Consider the following 24,741-nt stretch of genomic DNA (forward strand, 5'->3'; position numbering starts at 1 on the left):
TAGAGACCCACCTCAGGACAAAAAATCTACACAAACTAAAAGTGAAGGGCTAGAACAAATTTTCCAAGCAAATGGACAGGAAAAAAAAAAGGCAGGGTAGGAGTACTCATATCAGACAAAATAGACTTCCAAAAAAGGGCCATAAAAAGACCCCAGAAGGTCACCTCATAATACTCAAGGGAAGAATCCACCAAGAAGACATAAACATTGTACGTATATATGCACCCAACATAGGAGCACCCAAATATATAAAGAAAATCTTCAAGGACTTCAAGAAAGACATTGACAGCAACACGACTATAGTAGGGGATTTTAACAACCCATTGTCAGAAATGGACAGATCTTCCAAAGAACATATCAACAAAAATATTGTGGCATTGAACAATGCCCTAATGGAAATGGATTTAACGGATATATATAGAGCCCTTCATCCCAAAGAAGCAAAATACACATTCTTTTCAAACACACATGGAACATTTTCAAAGACAGACCACATGATAGGATACAAAGCAAACCTTGACAAATTCAAGAAAATTGAAATTATACCAAGCATTTTCTCTGAACACAAGGAACTGAAACTAGAAACCAACCCCAAGGGAAGAAACACGAAACACTCAAAATCATGGAGATTGAACAGCATGCTATTAAATCATGAATGGGTCAAGAATGAAATAAGGGAAAAAATCAAGAAGTTTCTGGAAACAAATAAAAATGAACTCACAACAACCCAAACCTTATGGGACACAATGAAGGCAGTCTTGAGAGGGAAGTTCATAGCGATACAGGCCTACCTAAAAGAGACAGAAACATTTGAAACAAACAACCTAACCCTACACCTATAAGAACTGAGGTACAACAACAAAGAAAGCCCAGAGCAAGTAGACAGGAGGAAATAACCAAGATCAGAGCAGAATTCAATGACAGAGAGACTAAAAGCACAATTCTAAAGATCAATGAATCCAGGAGCTGGTTCTTTGAAAAGATAAACAAAATCGACAAGACTTTAAGCATACTCATCAAGAAAAAAAGAGAAAGGGCCCAAATAAACACAATCAGAAATGAAAGAGGAGAAATTACAACTGGTACCACAGAAATACAAAGGACTGTAACAAATTCCTACGAAGAACTACATGCCAAGATTTGAAAAGCTAGGTGAATTGCACAAATTTCTAAAAAAAATATAATCTTCAAAAACTCAATGAAGAAGCAAAAAGCCTGAACAGACCTGTAACAGCAGACAAAACTGAAGCAGTAATCAAAAAACTCCTGAGACACAAAAGCCCTGAACCAGATGGTTTCACAGGAGAATTTTACAAAGCATTTAAAGAAGAGCTAACCCCTATTCTTCACAGACTATCCCAAAATATCCAGAATGATGGAAGACTCCCAAACTCTTTTTATGAAGCCAGCATCATCCTAATCCCAAAACCAGATAAAGACACAACAAAGAAAGAAAATTTCAGGCCAATATCGCTGATGAACATAGACACTAAAGTCCTCAACAAAATATTGGCAAACCACATCCAACAATACATTAAAAAGATCAGCCCTGGCTGGCATAGCTCAGTGGATTGAGCATGGGCTGCACACCAGGCATCGCAGTTTCCATTCCCAGTCAGGGCACACACCTAGGTTGCAGGCCATGGCCCCCAGCAACTGCACATTGATCTCTCTCCCTCTCTCTCTCTCTCTCCCTCTCTCTCTCTTTCTCCCTTCCATCTCTAAAAATAAATAAATAAAATCTTTAAAAAAAATCATACACCATGATCAAATAGGACTCATCCCAAGGATGCAAGGATGATTCAATATTCGCAAATCAGGAAGTGTAATACATCACATAAACAAAAGCAAAGACAAAAATCACATGATCATATCAATACATGCAGAAAAAGCATTTGATAAGGTGCAGCACCCATTTTTGATAAAAACTGTCAGCAAAGTGGGAATAGAGGGAGCACTCCTCAACATAATAAAGGCCATATATGAGACACCTACAGACAACATCATACTCAATGGGCAAAAACTAAAATCTTTTCCACTAAGATCAGGAACAAGACAAGGTTGCCCACTTTCACCACTTCTATTCAATATAGTACTGGAAGTTTTAGCCACAGCGATCAGACAACAAAAGGAAATAAAAGGTATCCAAATCAGAAAGGAGGAAACAAAACCATTATTGTTTGCAGGTGACATGATAGTGTACATAGAAATCCTACAGACTCCGCCAAAAAAACTGCTTGACCTAATGAATGAATTTGGCAAAACAGCAGGACACAAAGTCAATATGCAGAAATCAAAGGCATTTTTGTATACCAACAATGAAAAGCAGAAGCAGAAATCAAGAAAAAAATCCCATTTGATTTAGCAAAAATGAAAATAAAATACATAGAAATAAATCTAACCAACGAGGTAAAAGACCGGAATGCAGACAACTACACAACACTAAAGAAAGAAATTAAGGAAGATACAAACAAATGGAAACATATACCATGTTCATGGATTGGAAGAATTAACATCATCAAAATGTCTATATACCCCAAAGCAATTTACAGACGCAATGCAATACCTATTAAAATACCAATGGCTCATTTCACAGATAGAACAAACACTTCAAAAATTTATGTGGAACCATCAATGACCCCGAATAGCTGCTGCAATTTTGAGAAAGAAGAGTAAAGTAGGAGGGATCACAATACCTGATACCAAACTGTATTACAAGGCCACTATAATGAAAACAGCCTGGTACGGGTATAAAAACAGGCACATGAACCAATGGAACAGAACAGAGAGCCCAGAAATAAACCCAAGTCTCTATGGTCAATTAATATTTGACAAATGGGGCAGCAACACAAAATGGAGTAAAAATAGTCTCTTCAACAAATGGTGTTGGGAGACTGGACTGCTACGTGCAAAAAAATGAAACTCGAGCACCAACTTACATGATACACAAAAATAGATTCAAGATGGATAAAAGACTTAAATATAAGCCATGTCACTATTAAAGTCCTAGAGGAGAACATAGGCAGGAAAGTCTCAGATATTTCACAGAACATTTTTACTGATATGTCCCCCAGAGCAAGGGACATAAAGGAAAGAATATACAAGTGGGATCCTATCAAAATAAAAAGCTTCTGCACAGCAAAAAAAAAAAAAAAAAAAAAAAAAAAAACCCAAAAAACAGTATTAAAATAAAAAGAGAACCAACTGTATGGGAAAACATATTTGCCAATGATACCTCAGACAGGGGTTTAATCTCCAAAATATATAAAGAACTTACATGACTCCACTCTAAGACAAGCAATGCAATTAAAAAATGAGCAAAAGACTTCAACAGACACTTCTCCAAGGAGGACATACAGAGGATCCAGAGACACATGAAAAGATGCTCAGTATCACTAGCTATCAGAGAGATGCAAATTAAAACCACAATGAGTTACCACTTCACACCAGTCAGAATGGCCATCATAAACAAAGCAACAAACAACAAGTGTTGGAGACGTTGTGGAGAAAAGGAGACCCTAGTACACTGTTGGTGGGATTGCAGACTGGTACAACCACTATGGAAAGCAGTATGGAACTTCCTCAGAAAACTAAAAATGAACCTGCCTTTGACCCAGCAATTCCACTGCTAGGATTATATCCTAAGAATTCTGAAACACCAATCCAAAATAACCTATGCCCCCCAATGTTCATAGCAGCACAATTTACAATAGCTAAGTGCTAGAAGCAACCTAGATGTCCATCAGTAAATGAATGGATCAAAAAACTATGGTACACTTACAACATGGAATTCTATGCAGCAGAAAGAAAGAAGGAGCTCCTACCCTTTGCAACAGTATGGATGCAACTGGAAAGAATTATGCTAAGGAAAATAAGCCAGGTGGTGAAAGACAAATACCATATGATCTCACCTTTAACAGGAACCCAAACAACAAAACAAAGAAACAAGCAAAATATACCCAATGACACTGAAATAGAAAACAGGCTGACAGTGTTCCGAGGGGAGAGGAGAGGGAATTTCAGGGGAAAAGGGGAAAGGTCTACAGGAACAACTATAAAGGAAACATGGATAAAAAACTAGGAGCAGGTGGGTATGGGAGGGAGGAGGGGAGGGCTGTGTGGGTGGGCTGGGGTGGGAGTAAATGACAGAAAATTGTACTGCAACAACAATTAAAATAAAAATTTTAAAAAAGGAATATATTGAGTAATGTTACAAAAAATAAAATGAAGATGACATGATAGTGTATATAGAAAACACTGGATCTAAGATGGCGTCGGAGTAGGAAGGAGCAGATTCGGCTTTTCTCTGCTCAGGGGACAAAATCCTGACCGATCTACAGAGTAGAAAGGCAAGCAACCAACATATTTCAGCATTTTTGAAAACAGAGGACCAAGGATTGTGGCAGAACCGAAAAAACAAAGAACAGATCCTAAGGGGAGTGCTGCAACAAGGTAGGGTCCCAGGACAAGCGTGTGGTCCCGGGGCTGCAGCCCCAGCCCCGGGGCCGCTGCTGGGTTTACCTTAGGGTTCTTGGGAGAGAGCCAGGTCAACTGCTCCCTCCCCAGCCAAACAAGGTCTGAGCCAAACAAGGTCCTGGGAGGAATCCAGGTGCTGGCAAACACACGGGGGATGTGAGCACCTTTGGAGGCAGTGGACACCGGAGGGGCCGAGTCGCACAGTGGACCTGGACTCCCACAGTCACCGGTCTGGCTGGAGCTTTGGTGGTGGGAGAAGCCAGGCCACGGTGGGAGAAGCCAGGCCACGGTGGGAAGCGGCGGGCTTGAACAGAAGGAATTTCTCAAGAGGAAGCAGTGAATAGACACAGACACTGTTTGCGGAATTCTCCTAAAGTGATCAGTGGCGCCAGCCTGTCAGCTACCCAGCTGAGGGCGCGCCGGCACGGGTGCACCAGCCCGGGCGCACCGGCCTGGACGCACCAGCCCACCAGCGGACAGGCGCACCGGCACAAGGGCGCGCCTGCAAGGAGAGCATTCCCGCACACCAGCCCACAGCAGTAACCCTGGGGAAAGACCTGATTCCCACACCCAGGGCCCAAAGCTGAGGAGCCAGTGCAAACTCCACTGGCCAAGGAAGAAAAGCCAAACAAATCATCCTTCAGCCTGCCTCAACCAGCAAGAGCAGAGAAACCAGTTTGGCCACTTTGAAATCAAGAGACTTTTTAATTTGATTCTATTTATTTAACAATTTTTCATTTTTTAAGTTTTACTGTTTTTATTCTCTTTTGATTTCTTTTTCCTCTCTTACCTGATTTGTTTTATTCCTTGCTCCTTCCTGTCCCCAATTTTATCTCTTCTTCCTTCGTCTGCCTTTTCTATTTTTTATTTTTTAAATTTTTTCCTAAATACCTACAAGTGAGACAAAATCCTGCATCTGTGAAAAGACCAAAGTTGAACCCAAAGAAGGGGCATCACAAGAGCTGGGACAGTGAGACAAATGTCACTCTGCTATTACAGAGAACCTGCAAGTTATTGCATATTTGTATTATTATTATTTTTCCAGTAGTCCTACATCTTTTTTTAACAGTACTTTTATATCCCTCTTCTTTTTGTATAGCCTACTTTGCTAGGCTGGATATATTGTATGACCTGACAGCTTTCCCCTGATATCTCTTTCCATACTGTATTACTAATCTACTGTCCTTTAACTCACCTGTGTCCCATCAGCACACTACTCGATGTTCTGTACTACCTATTCTTGTTACCTAGATCTCATAGACTCTGTCATATGAATGTTGCCATAATATTATTGTAAATAACTGCTATTCCATGCAATTGTAATTATTTCACAACACCCCCCCCGCCCCCGCCAGATCTTAGCCCATTTCAAAGTTTCCTGAACTCTATTACTGTAGTGGTTAACTCTATTCTCTTACACACTACACGTATTTACTATCCTTTACTCTCACCTTACCCCAGAATCTGACCGCCCACAACCTCCCTGCTTTATAGATCCAACTCACAATCCTTCCTCCCCCAACAAGAGTCTTATCTTCTTTCCATCCTTTCTAAAAATCAGCTAGCTGGGTGGAAGACCACGGTTAACACTATACATGGTCAAAGGATCTCCTATCTCTTCCCTACTTGCTACTACTGTAAATAGCACAGAAGTCTCTGTTGTTGTCTTAAACCATTTTGCCTTCCCCCTCCAACTGATGACAAAAAAGAATAGGTGGAGGAGGTGAACACCAGGATACCCACTGGAAAAGGAAACCCAACAACAAAGGAACCACTAACAGATAACAACAGAAGAAGGTGAAGGAGGGAGTAGTAACCACACAAACCTGAATCCAGGACCTATCTGGAAATACAACTAAACAGTAGAGACAGTACCCAATACAAGCAACTGAACAAGATTTCTTTAAACCTTGTACACACAGAAGAAACAGCTTCAGCACAACCTGCCCTCACCAGCACAACAAAATACAGAAGGTGGTAGACAGAGTGACCCTCATTTCACCAGCTGGTGGGAAGGAATCACCAAAGAAGGACTCAACAACAACCAAAACTCAAAGGCAAACACAAAGCCAACTTAAACGACAGCCCAAGAGCAGTGAGCTTGGGAGATCAAGGAAACAGCACCACTGAAACTCACTGCTATTCTACTAAAGAAGTTCACAACAGAAACCCAGGGAGCCAGAACAGATCAATAGAAGAAGCTGAGGCGAACAAGAAGAGTCTCACAAACAATGGGAAGACAAAGAAATAATCCCCAAATGAAAAGAAAGGAGGAAGCCTCAAAAAGAAAGCTAAATGAAATACAGGCAATTCAACTATCAGATATTGAATTCAAAGCAGTGATTGTCAGGAAGCTCAATGAGCTCACAATGAGCTACAAAAAACTACAGGGAAGCTACAATGAACTCAATGAAAACTACATCAGCATAAAAAAGGAAATAGAAACTCTCAACAAGGGCCAAGAGGAAATGAAGAATACAATTTCTGAACTGAAGAACACAGTAGAAGGAATGAAAAGCAGGATCGATGAAGCAGAAGATCGGATCAGCGAGCTAGAGGAAAAAGTAGAAGAAAACACCCAGAAAGAGCAACAAAAGGAAAAGAGGCTCAGAAAGAATGAAGAGGGATTAAGAGAAATGCAGGACAATATGAAACGTAATAATATCCGTATAATAGGGATACCAGAAGGAGAAGAAGAACAAGGGATAGAAAACCTAGTTGAACAAGTGATGATGGAAAACTTCCCTAATTTGATGAGACAAAAAGTCACACAAATCCAGGAAACACAGAGAGTCCCAATCAAGGGGAACCCAAAGAGGGCCACTTCAAGACACATCATAATTAAAATGGCAAAATATCAAGACAAAGAGAGAATCTTAAAGGCAGCAAGGGAAAAACAGGAAGTAACATACAAGGGAGCCCCAATAAGGCTAACAGCTGCCTTCTCAATGGAAACACTCCAAGCCAGAAGAGAATGGCAAGAAATAATCCAAGTAATGAGAACCACTGGCCTGCAACCACGACTACTTTACCCAGCAAGGCTCTCAATTAAGATAGAAGGCCAAATAAGAAGCTTCTCAGACAAAAGAAGTCTAAAAGAATACACCTCCACTAAACCAGCTCTGCAAGAGATGCTGAAGGGACTGCTTTAAGGAAAGAAAGGAAAAGAGAGAGTGAGAGAGGAACACACGTACATAAAAGGCAATGAATAAGTACATATCAATAATAACCTTAAACGTAAATGGATTAAACGCTCCAATCAAAAGACACAGAATAGCTGATTGGATAAGAAAACATGACCCACACATATGCTGTCTACAAGAGACCCACCTCAGGATAAAAGATCTGCACAGGTTGAAAGTGAAGGGCTGGAAACAAATTTTCCAAGCAAATGGACAGGAGAAAAACGCCGGGGTAGCAATACTCATATCTGACAAAATAGATTTCCAAAGAAGGACGATAAAGAGAGACCGAGAAGGTCATTTCATAATACTCAAGGGAAGAATTCACCAAGAAGACATAAATATTGTAAATATATATGCACCCAACATAGGAGCACCCAAATACATAAAGAAAATCTTAGAGGACTTCAAGAAAGATATGGACAGCAACACAATTATTGTGGGGGATTTTAACACCCCACTATCAAAAATGGACAGATCTTCCAAACAAAATATCAACAAAGATATTGTGGCACTGAACAATACCCTAGATGAAATGGGCTTTACTGATATATACAAAACCCTCCATCCCAAAGAAGCTAAATACACATTTTTCTCAAATGTACATGGAACATTTTCAAAGACTGACCACATGATAGGACACAAAACAAGCCTCAACAATTTAAAAAAAATTGAAATCATACCAAGCAATTTCTCAGATCACAAGGGACTGAAACTAGAAACCAACCCCAAGGAAAAAAACCCAAAACATTCAAATTCATGGAGATTAAACAGCATGCTATTAAACAATGAATGGGTCAAGAATGATATTAGGGAAGAAATCAAAAGGTTTCTGGAAACAAATGAAAATGAAATCACAACAACCCAAAACTTATGGGACACAGCTAAGGCAGTCGTGAGAGGGAAGTTCATAGCTATACAGGCCCACATAAAAAAGTTAGAAACATTTCAAACAAACAACCTAACCCTATATCTACAAGAACTCGAGGAACAACAACAAAGACATCCCAGAGCAAGCAGAAGGGAGGCAATAACCAAGATCAGAGCAGAATTGAATGACATAGAGACTAAAAGCACAATTCAAAAGATCAATGAATCCAAGAGCTGGTTCTTTGAAAAGATAAACAAAATCGACAAGCCTTTAAGCAGACTCATCAAGAAAAAAGAGAGAAAAACCAAATAAACACAATCAGAAATGAAAGAGGAGAGATTACAACAGATACCACAGAAATACAAAGGAGTGTAAGAAATTACTACAAAGGTCTGTATGCCAAGAAATTTGAAAACCCAGATGAAATGGACAAATTTCTAGAAAAATATAACCTTCCAAAACTCAATAAAATGGAAGCAGAAAGCCTGAACAAACCAATAACAAGCAAAAGAAATTGAAGCAGTAATCAAAAAACTCCCAACACACAAAAGCCCTGGGCCAGATGGTTTCACAGGAGAATTCTACAAAGCATTTAAGGAAGAGCTAACCCCTATCCTTCACAGACTATTCCAAAAAATCCAAAAAGATGGAAGACTCCCAAAATCTTTTTATGAGGCCAACATCATCTTAATTCCAAAACCAGATAAAGACACAACAAAGAAAGAAAACTACAGGCCAATGTCGCAGATGAACATTGACGCTAAAATCCTCAACAAGATACTGGCAAACCGCGTCCAACAGTACATTAAGAAGATCATACACCATGACCAAGTGGGATTCATTCCAGGTATTCAAGGATGGTACAATATTCGCAAGTCAGTAAATGTAATACATCACATAAACAAAAGCAAAGACAAAAACCACATGATCATATCAATAGATGCAGAAAAAGCATTTGATAAGGTACAGCACCCATTTATGATAAAAACACTCAGTAAAGTGGGAATAGAGGGAGCATTCCTCAACATAATAAAGGCCATATATGAGAAACCTACAGCCAACATTATACTCAATGGGCAAAAATTAAAATCTTTTCCACTAAGAACAGGAACAAGATAAGGATGTCCACTTTCACCACTTCTATTCAATATAGTACTGGAAGTTCTAGCCACAGCAATCAGACAAGAAAAAGAAATAAAAGGTATCCAAATCAGAAAGGAGGAAACAAAACTGTCACTGTTTGCAGATGACATGATAGTATACATAGAAAATCCTATAGACTCCAAAAAAAAACTGCTTGACCTAATAAATGAATTTGGCAAAACAGCAGGATACAAAGTCAATATCCAGAAATCAAAGGCATTTCTGTACACCAACAATGAAACAGCAGAAGCAGAAATCAAGAAAAAAATTCCATTTGAAATAGCAAAAAGAAAAATAAAACACCTAGGAATAAACCTAACCAAAGAGGTAAAAGACCTGTATTCAGAAAACTACATAACACTGAGGAGAGTAATCAAGGAAGACACAAACAAATGGGAACATATACCGTGTTCATGGATTGGAAGAATTAATATCATCAAAATGTCCATACTACCCAAAGCAATTTACAGCCCTGGCTGGCATTGCTCAGTGGATTGAGCGCGGGCTGCGAACCAAAGTGTCGCAGGTTCGATTCCCAGTCAGGGTACATGCCTGGGTTGCAGGCTATAACCCCCAGCAACTGCACATTGATGTTTCTCTCCCTCTCTCTCTCTCTCTCTCTCTCTCTCTCTCCCCCCTCCCTTCCCTCTCTAAAAATAAATAAATAAATAAAGTCTTCAAAATTAAAAAAAAAAAAAGCAATTTACACATTTAATGCAATACGTATTAAAGTACCAGTGGCATATTTCACAGACATAGAAAAAACACTGCAACAATTTATATGGAACCATAAACGACCCCAAATAGCTGCTGCAATTTTGAGAAAGAAGAATAAAGTAAGCCTTGGCTGGAGTAGCTCAGTGGATTGAGCACGGGCTGGGAACCAAAATGTCCCAGGTTCGATTCCCAGCCAGGGTACATTCCTGGGTTGCAGGCCATAACCCCCAGCAACCGCACATTGATGTGTCTCTCTCTTTCTCTCTTTCCCTCCCTCCCTCCCTCCCCTCTGTAAAAATAAATAAATAAAATGTTAAAAAGAAAGAGTAAAGTAGGAGGGATCACAATACCTGACACTAAACTATACTACAAGGCCACTGTAATCAAAACTGCCTGGTACTGGCATAAAAACAGGCACATGGACCAATGGAACAGAACAGAGAGCCCAGAAATAAACCCAAGCCTCTACGGTCAATTAATATTTGACAAAGGAAGCAGCAACATAAAATGGAATAAAAATAGCCTCTTCAACAAATGGTGTTGGGAGAACTGGACAGCTACATGCAAAAAAATGAAACTCGAGCACCAACTTACACCTTATACAAAAATAGATTCAAGGTGGATAAAAGACATAAATATAAAGCGTGACACCATTAAAGTCCTAGAAGAGAACGTAGGTAGGAATATCTCAGATATTTCACGCAGAAACTTTTTTACTGACTTGTCTCCTAGAGCAAGGGACATAAAGGAAAGAATAAACAAATGGGACCTCATCAAAATTAAAAGCTTCTGCACAGCTAAAGAAAACAATATCAAAATAAAAAGAGAACCAACTGTATGGGAAAACATATTTGCCAATGATACCTCAGACAAGGGTTTAATCTCCAAAATATATAAAGAACTTACACGACTCCACTCTAAGAAGACAAGTAACCCAATTAAAAAATGGGCAAAGGACTTGAACAGACACTTCTCCAAGGAGGACATACAGAAAATCCAAAGACACATGAAATGATGCTCAATATCGCTAGCCATCAGAGAGATGCAGATTAAAACCACAATGAGATACCACTTCACACCAGTCAGAATGGCCATCATAAACAAAGCAACAAACAACAAGTGTTGGAGAGGCTGTGGAGAAAGGGGGTCCATAGTGCACTGTTGGTGGGACTGCAGAGTGGTACAACCACTATGGAAAACAGTTTGGAACTTCCTCAGAAAACTAAAAATGGATCTGCCTTTTGACCCAGCAATTCCACTGCTGGGACTATATCCTAAGAACACTGAAACACCAATACAAAAGAACCTTTGCACCCCGATGTTCATAACAGCACAATTTATAATAGCTAGGTGCTGGAGGCAACCTAGATGCCCATCAGTAAATGAATGGATCAAAAAACTATGGCACATTTACACAATGGAATTCTATGCAGCAGAAAGAAAGAAGGAGCTCCTGCCCTTTGCAACAGCATGCATGGAGCTGGAAAGCATTATGCTAAGTGAAACAAGCCACGCAATGAAAGACAAATACCACATGATATCACCTTTAACAGGACTCTAAAGAATAAAACAAAAAAAACTAGCAAAATATAACCAAAGACACTGAAATAGGGGATAGTCTGACAGTGACCAGAGGGGAGGGAAGAGGGAATTTCAGGGGGGAATGGGTAGGTTTACAGGAACAAATTTGGAGGACACATGGACAAAAACTAGTGTTGGGGGGTAATGGGGGGAAGGGGGGAGGGTTGGGTGGGTGGGCTGGAATGGGAGTAAGTGGGAGAAAACTGTACTTGAACAATGATTAAAATATAAAAAAAAAAGAAAATCCTATAGACTCCACCAAAAAATTACTCAATATAATAAATAAGTTTGGGAAACCAGTGAAATACAAAGTCAATATTCAGAAATCAAAGGCATTTTTGTACACCAAAAATGAAATATCAGAAACAAAAATCAGGAAAAAAATTTTCATTTGCTATAGCACAAGAAAAATAAAGTACCTAAGAATAAAGTTAACCAAGAAGGTGAAAGACCTGTACTCAGAAAACTACACAACACTGAAGAAAGAAATTAAGGAAGACACAAACAAATTTAAATTTAGAATGTGTTCATGGATTGGAAGAATTAATATCATCAAAATGTCCATACTGTCCAAAGCAATTTATAGATTCAACGCAGTTCCTATTAAAGTACCAATGGCATATTTCACAGACATAAAACAAACACTTGAAAAATTTATATGGAACCATAAACAACCCCGAATAGCTGCAGCAATTGTTAGAAAGAAGAGTAAAGTAGGAGGAATCACAATACATGATATCAAACTGTATTATAAGGCAACTGTAATGAAAACACTCTGGTACTGGCATAAGAACAGACACATAGATCAATGGAATAGAATAGAGAGCCCAAAAATAAATCCAAGTCTCTATGCTCAAGTAATATTTGGCAAAGGGGGCAGAAGCATAAAATGGAGTAAAAATAGCCTCTTCAACAAATGGTGTTGGGAGATATAGACAGTACATGCAAAGAAATGAAACTCAATCACCAACTTACACCATACACATAAAATAAACTCAATGTGGATAAAAGACTTAAATATAAGTCATTACACCATAAACGTCCTGGAGGAAAACATCGACAGGAAAATCTCAGACATTCTATGCAGCAATAATTTCACTGATTTGTCCCCTAAAGCAAGGGATATAAAGAAAAGAAGAAACAAATGGAACCTCATCAAAATAAAAGGCTTCTGCATGGCCAAAGAAAACAGCATTAAAATAAAAAGAGAACTGACTTCTGGCAAGATGGAGGAATAGGTGGACGCACCGTACCTCCACATACAACCAAGATTAGAATAACAACAATTTAGAGCTAGAATAACACCCAGAACTGACAGAGGATTTATCTGAATGGAAGTTGGACAGCCAAGAAGTTGAAGTAGACCCATACATGCAGACTGGTAGGAGAGGACGAGCCGGGCGGACACGGGTCGGTGGCACGCGGAGGTCGGGGAAAACTTAGTGCAAATTTGGCACCTAAACCATTTGGGGCGCGCAAGAACGTAGCAGTGGACCCTGAGTACGCAAGCTGCGGCTGGTGGACCCAGTGAGGCAGTGATTGTGGACCAGGGCAGAGCTCGCAGCCCAGGATCCCAGAGAAGGGACTGAGATCCCAGGAGAATGGAACTACCACCATTGTTCCCTCCTCTCCCCACTCCCGCCCCCACCCCCACATATAACGTCACAATCCAGCGACTGGGGTGCCCAGCCCCAGTGAACACCTAAGGTTCCACCCCCCAGCATAACAAGAGCGACCAGACTGGAAAAAAAAAAGAAAAAAAAAAGGAAAGAGAGGGAGAGATATGTTTCCAACAGAAGAACAGATCAGTTCCCCAGGACTCATCATTTTGAGTGACTAAGAGATAGCCAATCTATCAGATGCACAGTTCAAAACACTGGTGATCAGAAAGCTCATGGAATTGGTTGATTTTGGGTGCAAGTTAGATGAAAAGATGCAGGTCACCATAAAAGAGATGAAGGAAGATACATGGAGGAGAGCCAATAGTGATGGGAAGGAAACTGGGACTCAAAACAATAGAGTGGACCAGAAGGATGATAGAATCAACCAAGCAAGAAGCATGAAGAAATAAGAATTCAAAAAAAAAAAAAAAAAAAAAACAAAAAACGAGGAGAAGCTTAAGAGCATCCAGGACATCTTTAAACATTCCAACATCCGAATTATAGGGGTACCAGAATCGGAAGGGGAAAAGCAACAGATTGAGCATGTATTTGAACAAATAATAAAGGAGAACTTCCCCAATCTGGCAAAGGAAATAGTCTTCCAAGAAATCCAGGAAGCTCAGAGAGCCCCAAAGAAGTTGGACCCAAGAAGAAACACACCAAGGCACATCATAATTACATTAGCCAAGGTGAAAATGAAGGAGAGAATGCTAGAAGCAGCAAGAGATAAGGGGAAAGTTACCTACAAAGGAGTTCCCATCAGACTGTCAGCTGATTTCTCAAAGGAGACCTTACAGGCAAGAAGGGGCTGGAAAGAAATATTCCAAGTCATGAAAGGCAAGGACCTACATCCCAGATTGCTCTATCCAGCAAAGCTCTCATTTAGAATGGAAGGGCAGATAAAGTGCTTCTCAGATAAGGTCAAGTTACAGGAGTTGATCATCACCAAGCCCTTATTTTATGAAATGTTAAAGGGACTTATCTAAGAAAAGAAGATAAAGAAAACACATGTATAGTAAAAGGACAGCAACTCACAATTATCGACAACCACACCTAAAGCAAAAATAAAAGAAACTAAGCAAACAACTAGAACAGGAACAGAACCACAGAAATGGAAGTCACATGGAGGGTTAGCAACAGGGGGGTGGAAGGAGGAGAGAGGGGGGAAAGGCAGAGAGAATAAGTAGCATAGAATGTAGGTTGAAAATAGATAGGGGGAGGGCAAGATTAGTACGGGAAATGTAGAAGCTAAAGAACTCATAAGTATGACACATGGACATGAACTAAAGGGGGGGAGTGTGGGTGAAAGAGGGTGTACAGGGTGGAGGGGAGTGAAGGGAGGAAATGGGACAACTGTAATAGCATAATCAATAAAATATATTTAAAAAAAAGAAAAGAGAACCAACTATAGGGGAAAACATATTTGCCAATGATACCTAGGACAGCAGTTTGATCTCCAAAATATATAAAGAACTCATATGACTCCACTCCAGGAAGACAAAAAATCCAATTAAAAAATGGGCAAAAGACTTGAACAGACACTTCTCCAAGGAGGACATACAAACGGCTCATAAAACTAAAAGTGGAACTGCCTTTCAACCTGACAATTCCACTGCTGGGATTATATCCTAAGAACCCTGAAAGACCAATGCAAAAGAACTGATGCACCCCAGTGTTCATAGCAGCACAATTTACAATAGCCAAGTGCTGGGAGCAACCTAAGTGCCCATCAGTAAATGAGTGGATCAAAAAACTGTGGTACATTTACACAATGGAATAGTATGTAGCATAAAGAAAGAATGAGCTCCTACCCTTTGTGTCAACATGGATGGAACTGGAAAGCATTATGCTAAGTAAAATAAGCCAGGCCATGGAAGACAAATACCATTTGATTTCACCTATAAGTGGAACCTAATCAACAAAACAAACAAGAAAGCAAAATACAACCAGAGACAGTGAAATTAAGAACAAACCAACAGTAACCAGAGGGGAGGTGCGAGGGGATAAAAGAGGGAAAAGGAATAGGGGTTTTCAGGAACATGTATAAAGGACACATGGACAACACCAAGGTGGGGGTTGGAGGTAGGATCAAGGGTGGGATGTGGGATGGCTGGGGTAAGGGGAAATGGAGACAACTGTATCTGAACAATAAAAAATGTAATAAAAAATGAGATTTATTTATTTTTAGACAGAGGGAAAGGGAGGAGACAGGGAGAGAAACATCAATGTGTGGTTGCCTCTCCCATGCCCCAAGCTAGGGACCTGGCCCACAACCCAGGCATGTATGTACCCTGACTGAAATGGAATCAGCAACCCTTTGGTTAATAGGGCAGCACTCAATCTACTGAGCCACACCAGCCAGAGCCTACCTTTTTTAATTGATCAAATGTACTAGGTGGTTCATATATTTTATAATTTTTGGAAACAAGATTTTGATTATATTATTTTGTGATTCTCATTGTTGTTAATTTCTGCTTTTATCTCTATTATTTCATTCTTTGTTATTTCTTTGGTTTACTTTGTGGTTCTTTTGCTGGTTTGCTGAGCTTCAACTTTAATTCATTTATTTTTATTCTTTCATGTTTATTGATAGTTTTTTAAATAATAAATTTTTCTCTGATAACAGCCTTAAATGCATCCCAGAGATTCTGACATGTAGAATTTTCACTGTTATCACTTCTTAAAAATTCTATAATATCCAGTTTGTATTCCCCCTTTACCTAGAATTTATTTAATAGGTTTTAAAATTTCCAGATAAAGGACCTTATTTTTCTTGTTGTTAATAAATTCTAGTTTTACAATATTTGATCAGCATGTCTGTAACAATTTTACTTTACAGAAGTTACTCATATTTTGTTTGTGACCCAAACTGAGACCTAGTAGTCTCAATTTTTCTGAAAGCATGGTGGGTGCATAAAAAGAGTGTGTATTATTAGAGTGTGGAGTTCAATTTATATCCATGAGAAATACCCTATTCACTACCTTATTTCCATCATTTATCTCCATTAGTTATATTCTGTTAGAACTTGTACCATTAGAAATGCCAATTAAAACCACACTGAACACCAGTGAGAATAGCTAAAATAAAAAATAGGATAATAATATTTGGCCAAGTGGCTTGATAGAGAATGGTCTGGTACACCAAAAGGTTACCAGTTCAATCCCCAGCTGGGTGTATACGGGAGGCAACTGATCAATGTTTTTCTCTCATATCTATGTTTCTCTCACTTCACTCTCTCTAAAATCAATAATATCCTAGATGAGGATTTTTTTTTAAAAAAAGGGTAATTCCAAATGCTGCAAAGATGTTGAGAAACTGGAAGAAGATACATTGCTAGTAAAAATTTTAAATGGTACAGCTACTCTGGAAAATAGTTTGTCAGTTTCTTATAAAACTAAACATGTACTTACCATACAGTACAGCAACTGCACTTTTAGACATTTATGCCAGAGAAATGAAAGTTTATGTTCACACAAAAACCCGTATACAAATTTCACAGCTGCTTTATTCATAACAGCCCACAAAGGGAAACAACCTAAATGTTCTTCAGCAGCTGAATAATTAAACAAACTGTGGTAGATCCATACAATGGAATGCTACTCAGCACTGAAAAGAAATAGTTATTGATACATGCAACAATTTAGATGGATCTCAGGGCATTTAGAAAACATGATTTCACTTACAAAGCATTTACATGACTATTTATATAACACTCTCAAGATGACAAAGTTAAAATGAAGACCAAATTAGTGGTTGTCAGAAGACAAATGGGGGGTTGGAGCAGAGGCAGTGATGACTATTAAAGGGGTAGCATTAAAAAGTTCCTTTGTAGTGAACTATTCTTATAAATTTGTGGTGTTAACACAAATTTATACATGGGCTCAAACTTCACAGAACTACACACACACACACACACACACACACACACACAGAGCATATGAATACAGAATAAGGTCTGAGGGATAGTTAACAGTATCATAGCAATGTCACTTTTCTGATATTGATATTGTACTAAAGTTATGTAAGATGTCACCATTGGGGAAGCTGGGTGAAGGGCTCCTGAAACTTTATGTATTATTTTTGTTATCCCTTGTGAGTCTTATTTCAAAATTAAAATTTTTTCAAATAATAAAATAAGTGACTATTATCTTTATGCTACTATATAATTCTGACACGTATTCCTATGGGGTTTTTTTCCCATACCACCAAGTAATTCACTCAGATCTGACACTATCTACCTAGAGACAGCATCAGATCCCAGAAGTTCAGGGATCAGTTTCACAAGACAGTCCCTCCTTACTCCCCCAATTTCAGTCACCAATCATAAGTCCAGATGGTCACCATGCTAGATTACAGGTTCCCACAACCCCATCCTCAGACTCAATTAATATGCTAGAAGGGCTCACAAAACTCAGAGAGACATTTACTTACATTTACCAGTTTATTATAAAAGATATTATATGAACACTTAGATGGAAAAGATACATAGGGTAAGATACGTTAAAAGGGGCACAGTGCTTCCACACCCTCCCTGGTCACTACACTCTCCTGAATCTCCACATGTTCAACAACCTGGAAGCTCTCCAAACTCTGCCCTTTTGGGTTTTTAATGGAGGTTTCATTCCATAGGCATGATCAATTAACTGGAGATTAATTCAATCTCCAGCCTTTCTCTCCTGCAAGGTGGGGTACTGAAATTTCCAACTTTGTAATCACATTGTTGGTTTGCCTGTCAACCAGCCCCCATCCTTAAGTGTTTTCTAAATGTCACTTCATTAATATTAACTCAGGTGTGGTTGAATGGGGTTCATTATGAATATCAAGACACCTTTATCACTCTAATCACCTAAAAAATTCCAAGACTTTTAGAAGCTCTGTGCTGGAAATGAGGACAAAGACCAAATAAGTATATATTTCATATTATAAATCCCATTAATGTGGGCTCTCTCCGGAACACACCTACACTTTTCTTCCCTCTCAGGCATGCATCTTTATTTTTCTCTCCTAAATTTAAGGGTCCCCACTAAACTTGCAACCATGGGAGCAATAGGCAGTGGCAACTTGTCCTGGGGTTACTCCCCTGAACCTGTCTCCAAACCCCGCTTTTCTCTAACTTTTCAGTGTGCTAACAGCAGCCCTGCCTTGGCTCGCTTCTGTCACTGTAGCTTTTACTTCTCAGTGAGTCCATGCAGCCCAGCATGGCTGACTTCTTTCCTCTAACATTTTTAGAAAGCCAAAGCAGAACACCACCTAGGTTCTCTCCTCTTGCTTCCTCTACCCTAAGCCCATCCTTTGTTTCACTATCCCCAGTTTTAGTAAGTGTACTCTCATAATAAAAAAAAATCCATCCCAATAACATAGCTAATAATTCTAAAATTTATGTCTTAATTTCAAACTTTTCCTCTGAGTTTTGGACTTCGTTTCCAATCCATACATGACATCTTCACTGGATGCCTCAGAGATATCTAAAACTTAACATGCCTAAGACAGAACCCTTATTTTTCCCCATGAACCTATTACCTCACAGTCTTTTCTAATAAAGGCTACCTAGTTACTAAAACCAGAAACCCAGTAGTAGTAGATTGCTACTCTTCCTTCATCTCCAAATCCACACCATCAGAAATTCCTGTTAACTCTATTCACAGCTACATTTGAAATTCATCCATTTCTCATGATCTACACTAGCCTCCTATTATCTCCCAACTTCAACTATCATAAATTAGTAACTTTGAATCCACTCCATGACCAGCCCTTCACAACCACAACCATAGTATTCTATTATCTTGGCCATTAGTTACTTACCTTAATAGCATTCATTATCACCTGCAAATATTTTATATACATGTCAGTCTTCCACACAGGCACTTGAGCTCCACAAAGGCAGATACCAGGTATATATCCCCAGTACACAGTGCCTCAATGCCAATAGTTAATACAAATATGCTGTGTAGATGAAGAACTCAATTTTAGTTATTTTATGAGAATATGTCAGTGCTGATTTTCTGCTAAGCTCCCTAGGATACAGGGGAACACTGCCCTTTCCAAACACCATTGTTGTTCTAGTTGTTATCATTCTATTCTGTTTACTCTGCCTTTCTTTGATAATCCTTATTGTTTAGTGGTTGGAATTCCATACTTTATCTTCTTGTTTTCTAAGCAATGTCTTGTATAATCTTGTACATACTAATAGCTATTTTCCTGACACTATTTCAGTATTTCATAAAACATTTTACTTATTACTTCTCCTACTAATATTACTATATTGTTATCATATTATATGCAAGTTCAACACCTTATATTCACTCTTTCATTTAATCTTCACAAACAACCCTATAAGTTATGTATGTATTTTTATTCCCTTCACCAATGAGGATAAGGGGTATAATGAGGTCAAGTAACTTGCATAAAAACACAGACTTTAGAAGTGTAGGACCAGGATTCAAATTCGGTCTGTCTGATTCCAGAGACTATGACTACCAGTTTATACTGTCTACCTTACTTTATTTTCTTTTTATTTTTTAAATTTCTTGGTGAAAAAGATAGCTGCTAGTTTCTTCATTCAACAGCTTATTTTAAAGAAGCAAAAAGGGATGTCAGAGAAGAAAGGTAGTTTTTCCTAGCAATGGTAGATGGAAGAACAAGGATTCAAACTCCTACCTATCTGACTATAACCCATGCTTTTTTCATTACCTAAAGGTTTCTTAATCAGAGGCTCAGAAAGTCTAGTGAACTTTGTAGATCCATGCAAAATTTTGCTTCTATTTACTTAAGTCCATTTTTCTGGGGAAATGGCCATTAGCATCTCAAAGAGGTCTGTGACTCCCTAAAAGGTTAAGAACTACCACTATACTGACTCTCTGAGAAAATGAAACATAAACCTCAATATTTCTTTAAATATATATGTGTTATAATGTACAAGTTTGTTTTTATAAATTCTATTTCATTCTTACTAAACAAAATAAAGCAATACTCCCCAGCAAACTTAGAAAACATTTTATAAAATTACCATTTTAACTCTACTTTTAAAAAATGTGTATATATGCTTGAAATATTAAGATATTATTATATGTAAAATGTGCCTTACATTCTTCAGGCTGGACAGATGAATAACTCCCAAGATTTAATAATTGACTAGTAAATGTTGATTGTAGTATTGTCTCACCAATCCAATGACCTTCATGAATAATAACATCTAGAAAGGGGGAAAAAGTTATGATCATGCCATAAATTCCTTCATACTGTGGTTAACTTACCAATCATAACAAATATGCATGCTTCCCACATATCAGGGAATCAAACTTCAAATATGTTAAATGATTTAATTCCAGACCTTCTCAGTTTCAAACCCTTTTACCTGTTTATCTTCAACTGCCTAAAGGACATTCTTTTTGTAGGGGGGGGGGGGGGGTGGGTAAACAAGGCAGCAGGCAACCTGGTCTCATGACTGCTAATGGACATTCTTGACTGTGTATTCTATTGGCTCCCCAAACTCAGGATGGCTAAGTCCTAGCCAGGTAAATTAAAAGATGAGGTCATCCTGAACTTCTATCTCTCCCCACCTTTGTTATTAGCCCTCTACTTTAAAAAAAATTTTTTTTAATTTTTTTATTGTTGTTCAAGTACAGTTGTCGCCATTTCCCCCCCACCCTTGAACCTACCCCCTTTGGCTTTGTCCATGTGTCCTTTATATATGTTCCTTGATGATCCTCCCACTATTTTTCCCCATTATCCCTCTTCCTCCTCCCTTCTGTTACTGTCAGTTTGTTCTTTATTTCAATGTCTCTGGTTATATTTTGCTTGCTTGTTTGTTTTGTTGATTAGGTTCCACTTATAGGTGAGATCATATGGTATTTGTCTTTCACCACTTGGCTTATTTCACTTAGGATGAACCCAAAGAGGCCTACTCCAACCCTCTACTTTTGACTCTGCTTCTTGAATCTGCCCACAGCCTTGCTGCTGCTACTGTTTACATCATACACCTTATAGGCAGTTTTACACCTGGGAAGCCAAATACCGAGCAAAAGGGCTACTCAGTGAGCAATGAACCAGAGCAAAAGGAGTCAGATGAATTGACTTGCCAGTAAATAAGATGACATTGCCAGTGTCTCTTTATTAGAGACAGCACTTTACAATCTTACACAACTACCAAGGTAGATTAACTAAAGTTCTCATACCCGCAGCAAAACATTTGTAGAACCTACTAATGGTTTTCTTGATGTTTTCATTTTCTAAGCTTCCAAGGCTGACCCGATACCTCTTTTCTATCACATTCTTTCTTTAGACGTGTTATTAAGCTTAATCAATTTCTTCCCAGTCTGAGATTCATCCTTAAAATGTCTGGTATCTCTGCTTTACTATACTGTGTACTGATTTTAAGTCAATAAAGAACTGCAGCAATACCCTGGCCAGGTAGTTCAGGTGGTTAGAGCACCATACCAATACACCAAAGGTGTGGGTTCAATCCCTGGTCAAGGCATATATGAGAATCAACCAATAAATGCATCAATAAGAGGAAGAACAAATCGATGTTTCTCTAAAACAAAATAAATTTTAAAAAAGAAATGTAACAAAATATTAAATTTCTTATGTCAGGTGAAAAAGCAGGATAAAAAACTACACAGTTTTTAGGATTACAACTATATAGTAAGGGTATGCATTCTGCAGTCTAGGTGAAATCCTGGCTTTGTCACTTCCTAGATGTGCAACATTGGACAAATTGCTTTACTTCTCTGGGTCTCAATTTCCTCAAACTAAAAAATGGGAATAATAACCAGTACCTTCCTCACATAGTTGTAAAGAGTTGATATACATGTAAAGTCTAAAACAGGGTTTGACCCAAGGGAATTCCCAATATCAGCTTTTATATATCTATGTACACAAATTTTAGGAAGTATAGGTAAGATAACTGGTAACACTTCAAAACTCTAATGGTGGTTATATGAGATTGGTATGATATATCAGGAGTTAACCTTTCCATATTTCCCAATATGATTAATGTAACTTCAATAATTTAAAAATGCAATAGATATTCTATATCTGTTCCCCCAATAAGAACATAATATGCACAGCATTATTTGGGATTAAGTAAAGTAGCAGAAACATTGTCCTTTCATCATAAAACTGCTAATATAGTTAATGAAAAGGGCTAAAAATAAGACATACATAAACAAAACCATAAGAAAACAAAAAAAAGAGCCTGATGATATGACCTAAATACTAATATAATAAATGAGTAGGAGGAACAACCAAAGAAGGCTTCTGAGGGAGAAGGTGAGTAGAAATGAGGGACAGAACTAAGAAGGCTGGAACACAGGCCCAGAAATGGCAATGCACAGAATACTAGGCAATGGTGAGGAGGCCAATACAGATGTTATAAAGGGGTCAGTCATGCTGGAGTTAGAGAGGCAAATGGGAAAGAAAGAGTCCTCAAGTAGGAGGGGAAAAAGCTTATAGTTTTATACACTAAATTACCACTATAACACAATGACCTTACCTGTAAGTAAAATTATATCTCCAAGAAACAGTGTAAGTGCCCAAAATGCCGCAGTCCTCCACAGAAAAACTTTCTTTTTAATTTCTGATTGGTCAATTATCACAATTGTTGCTAAAGGCACCTTAGAGCCAGAATTTGGTCCAGATTTTATATTTATTTCTTTCACATGACATGGAGATAATACCATGACTAAACAATTATACTTCTGACTTTTAGAATTACAATTTTTTATTAATGATGTTTTTTTAATACCCTTAAATTTAGACACACTCCTCTGGTCCCTTGTAGTAGGATCTCCTGCATTAGAAACCAACTTAATTTTTTTAGAAACTTGGAAGACTTTACGATGGCCCAGTTTATCTTCAGAGATCCAATTTCTTTTAACAGAATTTTTGTGGAAAGCATTTATTTGGGAGCACAGTATTCCTGAGGTACATGACTCAATACATATCTCATTTGATGGCAGTTTATCTTCAAAATTAAAAAGTCCTTGAGACCTCATATTTCCTTCAAAGCCTTTATCACAGTTTATATGAATGTGACTACTCCTTGTTTCAGGAAAAACAGGACTAAAAACTTCAAGGGAATATGCTTGGTTTTGTCTACTTTCATATCTTTCTACAAAAGCATCATCAGGCTGAATCAAATTATCTTCAGTTATTTTTATTTCCCCAAGACTTGCTTCTGATCCAAGCTCCATGTTTAACCTCCCTTTATTTATAGAATTACCCCCTTTATCCTTCCTTTGAGCTAAAAAAGCTAGTTGGCTGGAGGTCATTATACTGAGAAATTCAGTATCAGTAGATACTTTAAGGTCTGAGGCCTTCCTAACTGCTCCTTCAGGCCTTGGCTTATCTATTGTGTTAGAGGAATTCTTTTCCAGACATTGGTTTTGTATTTCTTGATGTTCTGTTGTTATATATGTTGTTTCAATAGCTCCTGACCCTATATTAATCTGTTCAGTGCTACAGACCAAATCCAATATAGCTACACACTTATGGTCTAACTGAAAGATATTTTTTTGGACATTTTGACCACATATATTTAATTGATCTTTATGCTGTTCAACTGTGATTTTCTTACTTACACTGAAAAGCTTTTGATACTTTTCTTCTTCAGTTAAATGCTGCACTCTGCCCTTACATGCACACAGCTGGACATCAGAGTTAGTTTTATCACTCATCCATAAGGGATGACTCATCTGGAATTTTTGAGTCTGTGTTTCAGAAACACAATGTATAAAGTCATCTTTCACATGAACAGATCTATTCATTGAGTTTGCTGAGAAATGACCATTAGGAAGATCTGGAGGGCCAGTAGTTTCTAGGACTTGAAAATCTTCAAGATTTTCGTTCTTGCATTTTTCATCCTTCAGATGTAAAGAATGTTGATTGTATAAAAGCTGAATTTTTTTCCAGGGATTAGCACTGGACACTAAAGAAGTTGGTTCCTGTGATACTGTCATTTTCAATGGGCCAATTGGAGCACCCCAAAAAATGTGGACTTCAGATCCTCTACTCATGGTTTCTGGAAAAAAAAAAAAAAGAAGAAAAATCTAAAATGAGTACTTTGTCAGTAGATATTTATAATTTGATACTAACTTTAAAATATACCAA

At 38.3% G+C, this 24,741-nt stretch overlaps 1 protein-coding gene across 7 annotated transcripts in view; it reads right to left on the reverse strand.

The window, feature by feature from the left end:
• The window catches only part of SHLD2 (shieldin complex subunit 2), a 234,068-nt gene that overhangs the window by 123,047 nt on the left and 86,280 nt on the right, over positions 1–24,741 (reverse strand). For all 7 annotated transcript variants that reach the window (XR_004903366.1, XM_036026711.1, XM_036026712.1 and 4 more), the window contains exons 2-3: positions 23,126–24,652; positions 20,717–20,824 (exon numbers count right to left, since the gene is read on the reverse strand). Coding sequence is in view for 6 of the 7 variants with exons in the window: in XM_036026711.1 (XP_035882604.1) it covers positions 20,717–20,824; positions 23,126–24,647 (1,630 nt within the window). In the remaining variant the exon portion in view is untranslated. The remainder of the gene's footprint in view (positions 1–20,716; positions 20,825–23,125; positions 24,653–24,741) is intronic.

Source organism: Phyllostomus discolor, chromosome 5 (assembly GCF_004126475.2).
Source record: "Phyllostomus discolor isolate MPI-MPIP mPhyDis1 chromosome 5, mPhyDis1.pri.v3, whole genome shotgun sequence".
Lineage (NCBI taxonomy): Eukaryota > Metazoa > Chordata > Mammalia > Chiroptera > Phyllostomidae > Phyllostomus > Phyllostomus discolor.